The sequence below is a fragment of the Leopardus geoffroyi genome, chromosome C1 (assembly GCF_018350155.1).
Source record: "Leopardus geoffroyi isolate Oge1 chromosome C1, O.geoffroyi_Oge1_pat1.0, whole genome shotgun sequence".
In the NCBI taxonomy this organism is placed as follows: domain Eukaryota; kingdom Metazoa; phylum Chordata; class Mammalia; order Carnivora; family Felidae; genus Leopardus; species Leopardus geoffroyi.
Genome location: NC_059328.1, coordinates 59329959 through 59342040, shown reverse-complemented (window position 1 = coordinate 59342040; position 12082 = coordinate 59329959). Strand labels below are relative to the sequence as shown.

At 37.5% G+C, this 12082-nt stretch overlaps 1 protein-coding gene across 3 annotated transcripts in view; it reads left to right on the top strand.

Moving 5' to 3' along the window:
• NEGR1 (neuronal growth regulator 1) overlaps positions 1-12082 on the top strand; it is an 851294-nt gene that overhangs the window by 658599 nt on the left and 180613 nt on the right. For all 3 annotated transcript variants that reach the window (XM_045477845.1, XM_045477846.1, XM_045477847.1), the window contains exon 5: positions 2572-2692. In XM_045477845.1, the coding sequence (XP_045333801.1) occupies positions 2572-2692 (121 nt within the window). The remainder of the gene's footprint in view (positions 1-2571; positions 2693-12082) is intronic.

The following is a 12082-nucleotide window of genomic DNA, read 5'->3' as shown; positions in this document are numbered from 1 at the left end:
ACCCAATGAAGTCACCGTGGACTCCTCTCTCATTTTTTAAGTCTGTTAGGGAAATCTTATTGGCTTCAACTTTACAATAGACTCTAAAGCCAATTACTTTCACTACCTTTAGTGCTACCACCCTAGTCTGAGCTGCCAACATCATTGCCTTGCATACTGCAACAGTTTCCTACTACTGCTCAGCTTTCCTCCAGTCCTCACTATGGTCTTTTCTCAAGACAGCAGCAGCCAAAATACCTTTGAAACTGAAGTCAGATTCTATCTCTCTTCTATAGTAATTCACCATTTCACTCAGAGGAAAGCCAAGTCTTTAAAATGGCCCTCAAAGTCCACCTGAGCTTCCATCCTTTGGTCCCATGTATCAGGGTTCTGCAGAGAAACAGAACCGATGTATGTATGTATGTATGTATGTATACACACACACACACACACACACACACACATCTATATCTAAAAACCTATAGATATCTAGATAGGTAGATATACACATACATATTTACACATACCTACACATACACACACACACACACACACACACACACAAAGAGATTATATTATGAGGAATATCTCACGCGATTATACAAACTGAGAAGAGCCCCAAATTGCTGTCTACAAGAAAAACCCAGGAAAGTCACTGTATAGTTCAGTCCAATCCAAAAGCCTGAGATTTGGGGGAGCCAATGGTGTAAATCTCAGTCCAAGGAAAGGAGACCGATGTTTTAGCTCAAGCAGTCAGGCAGAGAAGGGGTGAATTCTCCTTTCCTCTCCCTTTAGTTCTACTCATGCCTTCAATGGAATGTATTATGTGCACCCAATTGGGAGAGGGCCCTACACTTTACTGTGTCCACCAATTTGAAGGTTACTTCCATACAAAAGCAGGCACACCCAGAAATAATGTTTCGCAAATAGCTGGACACTGTGACCAAGTCAAGTTGGCAGCAATTAACCATCATCACACTCTATCTCCTGAAAATCTCCCTTCTTTCTCTTTGCTTCAGCCACATGGATATCTTTGGTAATTTTCAAACAAACCAGGCTTGCTTCAGCCTCAGGGCCTCACTGCAAGCTGTTCTTTCATCCTGGAAGTCTTTTTCTATGGATAGCCACAGGGAAAACTCACTCATCTACTTCTAGTTTTTGCTTAAATCTCACTTTTCTTGATGAATCCTCCTCAGATTACCCCACATAAAATTGCAATCCATGCCTTGCTCTAATTCCTCTTATCTTGCTCTAATTTTTAAACCATTTTCTTATCACCTTCTAACATTGTATTTAAATTACTTATTTATTTTATTTGCTGCTTGTAGTCTATCTTCCCATCCCTCCCTTCATCTAGAATGTAAACTTCATCATGTCAGGGAGTTTAACTGCTTTGTACCTTGAGAAATGTTAGTCCTATATTGATAGCTCAACAACTATTTAATGAATAAAGGAGTGGCTCGATGGGGTGCCTGGGTGGATTAAGCAACTGACTCTTGATTTTGACTCCGGTCATGATTTCACAGTTGTGAGATGGAACCCCACATCAGGCTTCACATTGACAATGCAGAGCCTGCTTGGGGTTCTCTCCCTCTCTCTCTGCCCCTTCCCTGCTCTAGCTCTCTTTCAAAGTAAATAACCTTTCAAAAAATAAAGGAGTGACTATGCTACAAAGAAGCTTTTTATGCATGATTTTGTGTGCTTTGATCTCTGAATATGCAAATATGAACCAGACACCCTGCCTTCAAGCAGCTAACAAGAAAGTCTGACATATCCATAAATAATAACAATACAAGATAGAAAGTATACATTATACATTATGAGAGATTTAAATCTACTATTCAGAGAAGGGGGAGCTATTTTCAACCAGAGCAACAGGAAAGAGCATGGAGATACCTAATGGGGCCTTGAATTTGTAGAAATGGAAAAGAATAGCATTCCAGGTAGAAGAAACAACCCCCCTCCCCAAAAAAAAAAATCACTAATGTGCTAAAGCACAGGGAGTAAGCAGAAAAAAGCACAGAATAATGAAAGAGTTCAGGCTTTGAGTCAATATACCTAAATCAATATGCCAATATTATACCCAAATCCTGCAGCTAAGTAGCTATGTGACCTTAGACAAATTATTTAACCTCTCTGAGCTTCAGTTTTCATATTTATGGTTTTGGGATAATACCATCCAGCTTGGCGTTTACTGTGAGGAAATCGTGAAAATAAAGCAGCAAGCCCAGTGACTGGCTCCTAGTGATCACTCAATAAATGAGAGCTATTATGGGAGTGTAGTTTGACTGGAGTACAGATGAAGTGTTCCCCTCAACAATGCCATTTTTCCAACAGGAAGCATGGCCAAAATGTATTGCATTTACTCTGCACTTCTTGGGAACATTCATCTATTGTCCAACGTGAAAAATGAAGCTGAAAATGACTAGTCTTGTATTAGAAGCATAAAACACTGAAGATGTGATGCATTGGCCTATCAGGCATAAGATTGCTTTGAATATAGAAGGAATAAAAATATATGTGTGTTATATTTCTGCTGAAGATTAGTTTTACTTACCCACCAGTTTCTTTGTTTGTTTGTTTCTTTTTCAGTTGCTCCTACAATTCAGGAAATTAAATCTGGCACCGTGGCCCCGGGACGCAGTGGATTGATAAGATGCGAAGGTGCAGGTGTGCCGCCTCCGGCCTTTGAATGGTACAAAGGAGAGAAGAAGTAAGGACTTTGTGATTATTACTGTGTTTCAAGCACTTTGAGCTAATGTGTTTGTGTTTCAGATGCTTACTTTAAGCCATTTCTTTAACTGGCTTGAATGATTCTCAGCAGCCTCCTCGCAGGCAGGCAAACTGAAGGGGCCCACGTGGGAGGGATGAGTAGCTAATAGCATCTAGAAGAAATGTCCACTTTGGTTTTATAGGATCTCGGAAATGCCTGAAAATCCCACATTACTGATGCATTTCATTCCTTCCCTTCTTTTCTGAACCAGAACACCATTGCTCTTGCTGGCAGCCATGTTTACTTGGAAAGTAAACTAGCTTTTAAAGGACTTGGGCACAGCTTCCATGAGTGCACTCCAAAAGCAATCGGAGCTGCTGCCTCTGCCTGGCTTCCTTGATAAGTCTCAACCCTTTCACCTGCCTTACTCTCCCACAAGGCATTTTAACATTTCATTTTACAGAACACTGTATTTTAGATATTCTATCACTAAAGGGCCTGTAGAGGAGATAAAATACATAGTTAAAGGACTAACCAAGGGGATTTTAGGGTTACTGGAACTTTAGCTCTATATGATTGTCCCCTTGAGGAGCCCCAGGAAAAACCTTGACAAGAGCTATTGAACAAGAGGAGACAGGACTTGACTACTTTCTCTTTACTTTCAACCAGTAGGCTCATTCAGACTTCTTCAGCTGCTCTTATCAAGCCATCAAAGAAGAGTGGAACCCCTGTGGGTTAACTGGAAGATGTAATGCAGAGGGGAGGATATTATCTATAATATATTTTTTTTGCTTCAAAACTAGGGAGAAACGTGTTCAAGAAAATGTTAGATTGGACCATATGAAACTGCTATTTATAGCCAAAAAAGCTGAATATTGGCAATTCTGTACTGTTTGACATATATGCATGGGGTTTACTTACTTATACCATCGCTCATGACTAATTACAGCTAAATGTCTGAACTGAAAACTGGTGAAATGACATTATGATCTTAGATATTGCCATAATGGATGACACTGGATGTGACATAAGCAGCTATTTTTTTTTCTTAAACTGTAATCAAAAGTGGATTTTTAGAAGACCTTCTCCCTCTTCAACAGCAGCCTTAACAATAAACGATATCCCCATAACTATCTCATTTGACCCCAATAACTGGCTCTGCTTTTATCTAAAATTGTTTGCAACTATTTTTATGCAGCCTCTTTCACAATTTGGTATGTTCCATTTTTAGTTCTTCTTACTAATTAACGTTTTTACTAATTCTAAATCTACCTCTTTGTAGCTTCATAGAAGCCCTTTATTTTTATATACTTAGAAGTAGATAAACTGGGTCTGTGGTCACCCTGGCCCTACTGTACAATATTGTATATCAGCCAATATAACTTTTCTCAGATTCTGATAATCCAGATTGAGAAGCTTCCAGTTTGTGATTATCTATATAGACAAATATCTAGAAGAACGGTTCCCAATCCTCGAAAGTTACGAAACCCTTTGTTCAAATATTATCTTATATGGAAGCCCAGTAAGTAATATCTGTGAAAGCAGGACTTCTCTGCTAGATGTGGGATGAATAGAATTTCAATTCCATCTGCTCAGAACCCTCCCTTCTAACAGACTGTCCTTGCAAGGGCCTCCCCCAAATCCCTGGTACTCCACAAAGCACAATTTAAATAATGACAAACTATTTAGTATAGCTTTCAAAGTCACTGTTGAACCTGTCATACCTTTCTTACAGGTTAATGGAATTATCCCTAGTAGTACATGTGAGAGCTCCTTTGTTAAAGTTTTTTTGGTTTCTAGTATTTTGTGAAATGATGTCCTGAATTTTTTTTTCTGTTTCTCTCTTTTCCTTTCCTAAATTCAGAAACCATTGTCATAAAAGGCTACAATAATCCTTAGTCCACTTTCTTGGCCTATAGCAAAAACAGCAAAGGACCCATTGGTGTCCGTAGTCATAGCTTCAGTGATTTTTTTTCCCTACTGGAAAGATGGACTATAGCTTTCATTACATTTTCAAAGGAGTTTAGAACCACTGCTAAAAAATAGTGGATTGATTCTCCCCAATCAATGCCCTTTCCCAACACACTCACACACCTAGAGAAAATCTGGGAGCTGTGAAAATCCGATGCACCTGTCAAAGGCAAACACACTTTGGTTTCAGAGTGAAGTGCACATTTGTCATTTGTTCAGGTTATATTTAAGGAAATACCCAAATTACCAAATCCCACTGAGTATATAAATTCCCCTCAAAATTACCATAAAGCAAATTTGAGAATGTCTGCAGAGTAGGAAAGGGAAGGCTTCTAGTTGCTGAATGATGGTTGTTACACTCCCTGAGTGGGTTTACCATGCTATCTTCTGGGCCCAGGCCATCCAAATATTTATCTCATTAAAATGAAAAACTATCCATGTAAAAAGCACCTGACAGGCAGGGTTCTAAATTGTTAACAAATGTTAGCCCGATTTATTTTCACAACAAACTGATAGGATAGATACTATTATTATTCTCACCTTTTGCTTGGGGAAAACCAAAGCAAGGAGTGTTTTTAAGTCATTTGCACAAAATCAGACAGTTAGTGGCAGATCTGGGATTTGAACTCAAGAAGTCTTGCAAATCTTCATGCAGAGTCCATGCCCCTAGTGTAGGTCATGGCACTTCAGAGACTATCAAAAATAATTTGAAATGTCAATACTAAATGGCAGGGGTAAAGGCATCGCAGGTCATTTGTGAATTAGCAAAATAAAAGACTGCACATACAAACAGTCAGACTTCCTGAGTTTATTTAGTCAAAGACACAGAAATAATGGAGTCAAGGTAGACACACAGAGAAGAAACAGATAGAGCACATTTCCGAGCTGTTTTCTTGACCTCAGGGTCACTAACAGAAACATGAAGCTGTCAGAGACCCTGTCAGAGTGTAGCAGAGTTTTTACAAGATCTGGAGAAGTTTTGTTTCCTAGAGATCTTTTATAGTTGGAGTTTACAAAAATATTCAGAAATAACCTACTCTTTCAGGTCTACTTAAGAGAATGTTTATAAAAACTCATTTCTTTTAAATTAAGATCTTCAAAGCCAGATCTTCATTCAAATAAAATACGAATAAATAAACACAAGCAAATTAAAAAAAAAAAGTCAGTACCTCAACATCCCTAGTCCTATCTCTACCTATAGTTCTTCCACATCCTATAAAATCCATTTCTGTGTGCTGAGAATAATCTAAAAACCTTTAAAAAACTGCAAAATAAAGCACAATTTAAAGAAAAGAAGGAAACAAACGCTTACTGAGGACAAATCACTTTCTAGGTTCTTTAAATTCTTTTATCTCACTTATTCTTCAGACGTCTGTGAGACACAATTTATTGTCCTCAATTTACCGATGACAGAATTGAGACACAGGAGACTTAACCTGCCCAAGAGCATTCAACTTAAAAGATGCCATCAAGACACATTTTATTGTTAACCTTTCAGCCCACATTGTTTCTGTTGTATACAGTGCCACTCTTAGTTATCTATTGCTAAATAACAAATTAGCCCAAAACTCAGCATCTTAAACCAGTAAGCATTTATTATCACAGCTTCTGTGGATCAGAATGGGAGCAGCTTAGCTGGATAGTTATGGCTCAGGGTCTCTCATCAGGTTGCAGTCACGTGTCACCTGGCACCGGTTATCTGAAGGCTTGACTAGAGCTAAAGGATCTGCTTACATGCCCGGCAAGTTAGTGCTTGTTATAGACAGAAGGCTTCAGTTAATCACCATATGGACCTCTTCATAGAGCTGTTTGACTGTCTTCTTGACATGGTAGCTGACTTTTTCCAGAGCTAGTGGTCCAAGAGAGAGCAAGGTAGAAGCTGTTTATGACCTAGTCCCAGAAGTTATGTTCTGCCATTCAGTAATATCTTACTGGTTACACAGAGCGACCCTATTCAATGTGGAAGGGGCAAAATGGGGACATGAATACCAAAAATTGAGAATCATCAGATACTATCTTCAAAATAGCTTCCACACTGTCTCCCTCATGGTTGACATGGATGGCAATAAAAAAAAAAAAACAAAAAAAAACTATATTTTATATATTTTTTTAATTTTTTTTAACGTTTATTTATTTTTGAGACAGAGAGAGACAAAGCATGAACGGGGGAGGGTCAGAGAGAGGGAGACACAGAATCTAAAACAGGCTCCAGGCTCTGAGCTGTCAGCCCAGAGCCCGACGCGGGGCTCGAACTCATGGACCGCGAGATCATGACCTGAGCCGAAGTCAGCCGCTCAACCGACTGAGCCACCCAGGCGCCCCCCAAAAAACTATATTTTATATTAGACATATTAGCCATTTGACATTTAGTTTATTGCACTGTTTAGATAAGCATCATGAGAATGACTAAAGTTATATACTAGTTATTAAAATATCATTCTTTGGTATAAAATGGTTTTATTTTTTAACACTATAGGCTCTTTCAGCATACCTGGCAGGTACAGTGCTCACAGATTTAGTTTTACTCCATATACATTTTAGTATTGGGAAAATCAGAGTTCAGAGCTCAATTATGTAGAAAGCCAAAAATATTAACTTATTTTCTTGATAATAGAGAAGATTGATAAAAGGAATGGACTTCTTATATCCAGTGGAAGAGTATTTTCAGAATAGGCAAAGTACTGTTAAGCAAATAATGTCTTTGATGACATGAAATTAAATTAATCTATGACTTGAAAACAGTATATTTATTTAAGATTAAGACTAAAAACATAAAGTGAATTGTAACGGACTAACGTTTAAATAGATATTGCAGAAACATGGGTTTTGTATCATGTTGTGAAGATGGCATGACCATCGTGTTTTAGATCAGTGATGTAGGCAGTGGTCCACAAAATTTTTGAAATATATATCCCTATAAGTAAAATTTAAAACTTAGCAAAAACTAAGTATATGCGTACTTATTTGTAAATTGTATGCATTTTTTAAGTATATTGCAATATATATTGCAAACATTAAATGACCTAAAACAGATAAAAGTTAAAAGATGAGATACAATTGTAACATAAATGGGCATTCTATTATTCTCTTCTTAAAATCCAACAGATCAGTTTGTATCCAACTTGGAGTACTTTCCCTCCATTTTGGAGACTCTTATAAAGTATGTTAGTTTAAAATAAGGAATTTTCAAGGGCAATTTTAATGCCATGCATATTTTACCCTACATGCTAGCTTTGTAATCTTATAACACATGTAACTGGCTGTATACTATCTTGCCCATTGCTCACATAATTCTAGCTAGATTATGCCTGAGGGAAAAAAAAAACTATCTCACAAAGGTAAAATGAGTCACTGAAGGGAAGTACAGAATGGGAAGTAAAGTCTAATTTTCAGGAAACCTTGGTGGGTAATGAATATGTTTATGGAGTTGGTAGTGATGATTTCACAGGTGTATACTTAACCCAAACTCATTGAGTTGTACAGATATATATGTCTGTATATATTTAATGTGTAATATATATCAATATATATTTAATGTGTATATATATGTGTATATATATATATATATATATATATATATATATATAGTACCTCAACGAAATGATCTTAAAAACAAAAACACACCAACCCATAATTTCCTGAGTCATGTCAAGGTATCCATTTTCTCTAGATTTATACCATAACTTTGATTATTAAGAAGAGAATAGAGGGGCACCTGGGTGGCTCAGTCGGTTGAGCATCCGACTTCAGCTCAGGTCACAATCTCATGGTTTGTGAGTTCGAGCCCTGCGTTGGGCTCTGTGCTGACAGCTCAGAGCCTGGAGCCTGCTTCAGATTCTGTGTCTCCTTCTCTCTCTGCCCCTCCCCCACTTGTGCTGTGTCTCTCTCTGTCTCTCAAAAATAAATAAATGTAAAAAAAAAATTAAAGAAGAGACTAGAAATGTTAATTCATTTTCTCTCTTTCCCTTTCTCTCTCTCTCTCTCACTCTCTCTCTCTCCCCTCATTTGCAAAGCCATTTTTATAAGATTAAGCAGTTGCATATTTTGATTTAGAAGGGTACTGGAAATAACTTCATTACCACTCCATGTTAGAAATAATCTTCCCTGCTTACCTGAGATTTTAACAAATGTGCATTGGGCACTTAACTGTGATGTATTTTGAAGACTGAAAAGGAAGTAAGTTCCTGCATTGAAGAAACTTGTGTTTCTAGTGTTATTTCTCTATCTATCTATCTATCTTTAATTTTATTCTGATGATTTTTCACTCTTTTTAGTTCATAACCCAAGTCTTATCAATACAATTTGGTTGCCCCTGTGATGATTTTATCAACCAATACCAGGGAAGCAAAAGATAAATATATGAAATAAGTGAGAGCATTTCAACTGCTGGGAAACGGAAGACACATGACCATAAGACATACATACAAATTATCACATTTAAAACTTTGGGCCAGTCAAACAGAATTGAAAGTGGGCTATTCCAGTTTGCATTCCCTGACTTAGAGTTTACAGTTTATCATAAAAATCACCAAAATGAAATAAGTTCCACATAAGAAGATCCTAAGGGAGCCTAAGCCAAGTCCTTGAAAGTGCACAGCAAGGGTCCATTCAGCTCAAATCAGAATATTAACAAATGCTTCAGGGAACAGGTAGCTTTTGTGCTTGATACCAGAGAACAGTATTTCTAAACATTGCAAGGAGTCAAGAAAAATCATAAGAAAGGAAAGAACATAGTCAATGTTATATAAGCATTGTGCAGAGAGGTTTTATTATTCCCTGGGGTACAAGATGTGAAATCAGGTGTAATAGGAGGTAGGGTTAGAAATGCACGCTGGGGGGTGCCTGGGTGGCTCAGTCAGTTGAGCGTCAGGCTTCGGCTCAGGTCATGATCTCGCAGTCTGTGAGTTCGAGCCCCGCGTTGGGTCTGTGCTGACAGCTCAGAGCCTGAAGCCTGCTTCGGATTCTGTGTCCCCCTCTCTCTCTGCCCCTCCCCACTCATGCTCTGTCTCTTTCTGTCTCAGAAATAAATAAACATTAAAAAAAATTTTTTTTAAAGAAATGCACGCTAGGGCAAGACTTGGATCATTTTAAATGTCATGATAAAGCATTTAGACTTGATTCCATAGGCTTTAGGAAGCCACTGAAGGACTTTTCAAAAGTAGTAAAAGTATCCCATCCCTGTCTTCATAAAATGTTTCTCAGAGCAGTTTGGATGGCAAAGATATAAAATATGATTTAACGTAGGGTATTAGTTGTGCAATTAAAAATCAGTGATTAGATTAGGCTAAAAGGAAAGGACCATTTGAAGATAATTTTAAGTTTTCCATCTCAGGAACAAGGTGAATGGTGAAGTTGTCAACCGAAGCTGGGAACATAGGAACAGAGATTTGAGAGAGCTGGGCTGAGTTTTGTTTGGGATATACTAAAATTGAGGTATCAATACTGCACACACAGTCCATTAGTAAACAGCTAGATTTCAGTTGTGTTCTTAAAATTCATAGCAGTATTTCCAAACTAAATACCTAATCTTATGGTTCTTAAATGTCCCTAGAATCAAGTCCTAACATCACAGTATGGCATGGAAGGCATTCATGTTCTTGCCCCTGTTTACCTCTCTGACCACAAATCTTGCCATTCTATCATCTCACAATAGGGTGATAACTATCCTAAAATATTTTGGCCACAAACTGACATGATCTCTATCTTTCAGGCCTTTTAATATGTTGGCCATTTTGCTTATAAGCCCCTTTCACACACACACCCATCCTGGCTACCTTCCACTAGTCCTTTAGTCTCAATTCAGATATCATCTTCTCTCAGAAAACTACCCTGACCCCTTTCTACTAGGAAAGGAGTCTCTCCAGATGTTCTCCCATGTTCTTACCTCTATCAAAGCACTTTTTAAGCTATACTCAACTTTTTTTTACTAGTCTCTCCTCTCCTAATCTATAATCTACCTGAGCATGAGGATTTTGCCCTGCTCAACCATCGTGTTTCCAGCATCTAACATGGTGTTTGAAATACACTCTATTGCAAGAATGAGTGGGGCCTTATAATCATGTGAACGTAGAGCCATTCTTATTTTAATACAGTTTCAAACTGAGAAGAGAGTATCACTACAAGATGCATCTGTCACCCTAGATTGTAGGACACTGTAAACCCAATACATGATTGCAGAAAAGACACTGGTTTCTGTTGCTCAGTTCTGACCTTCCAGGATTTCGTTTTTGTGAATGTGATCTCTGCAAAATGGTTGTGTTGGTATATTATGGGATGAAATTTGACATTAAAGTCTTGCGCACATTGATATTAGAAAGGCAGTTCAAGCAGAGGGAAAAAATCTAGTCATAGGCCAGGTTGTCAGGGATACAAGGCTCACTGCAGTCAGGGGAGGACTGACACTTGCACTATAGCCTTTGTTTATTTGATGTAAAGTTAAAGGCAATATCCTCCCCATGTGAATCAAACCGTCACAAGCAAGGCAACCCAAAGGTCTCTAATCTAAAATTATTAATTTCATTAAAATTGATAAAGTAAACAAGGCATACATTTTAAATAGCCTAATAAAGTCTAAAATCATTAAAATGTCCTAATATATTATAATACATTAATTTATTCAAATGTGCAACTAAAGATAGATACCCCTTGGGGCTGAGACATTGATGCATGATATTCTTCAGTCTGTTCCTAGGAATAAATGATATCATATTGTATTCAAGCCTTAAGTACCAAACAACACAGTAAACCAATAGGTTGCTATGGCAGCATGTTCACATCAATTTTCATTTCTCTCTGGTATCTAGCAGTACTCGCTCCTCCTTCTTTTTACTTTTATTTTTTTTATCGGCCCTGCGCATCTGTGAAAAAGCTAGATGAGGTTGATAATACACATGTAATTGAGACTGAATTTGGCACATCTTGAAATCATGATACTATGATCTTTTCAGTCACTCTCCTAGATCTTTCCTTTAAAAGTAATTTCCTGTATTTTCAATATTTAATATTTTGCTGCCATCTGAGAGGAAATGTATCTGCTCTGTCTAAGAAACAGACCCTAGTATTGAACAATAATAACACCTATCATATGTCTAGTGCCTACTGCATTTGATATAAATGAGTGTGTTCATAGATATTGCATTTTATATATTTAAAAACCATTCTTACATCAACACTTTGAACCTGGTTTCGTTTTTTTCATTTAACAGATGAAAAAACTAAGCAGTACAAAAATGTAAAAACATAATTCATACAATTCAACGTAAGTATACAATAACTACTCACTGTATACCTATTAAGTACACAACATTATGCCCCATGCTTAGAATATAATGAACAGCAAAAGCTAGGAAACTTGCCCTAATGGAGTTGCACTCTAATGGGGAATATGGACAGTAATCCAAAGTCATACAAATCTATGAA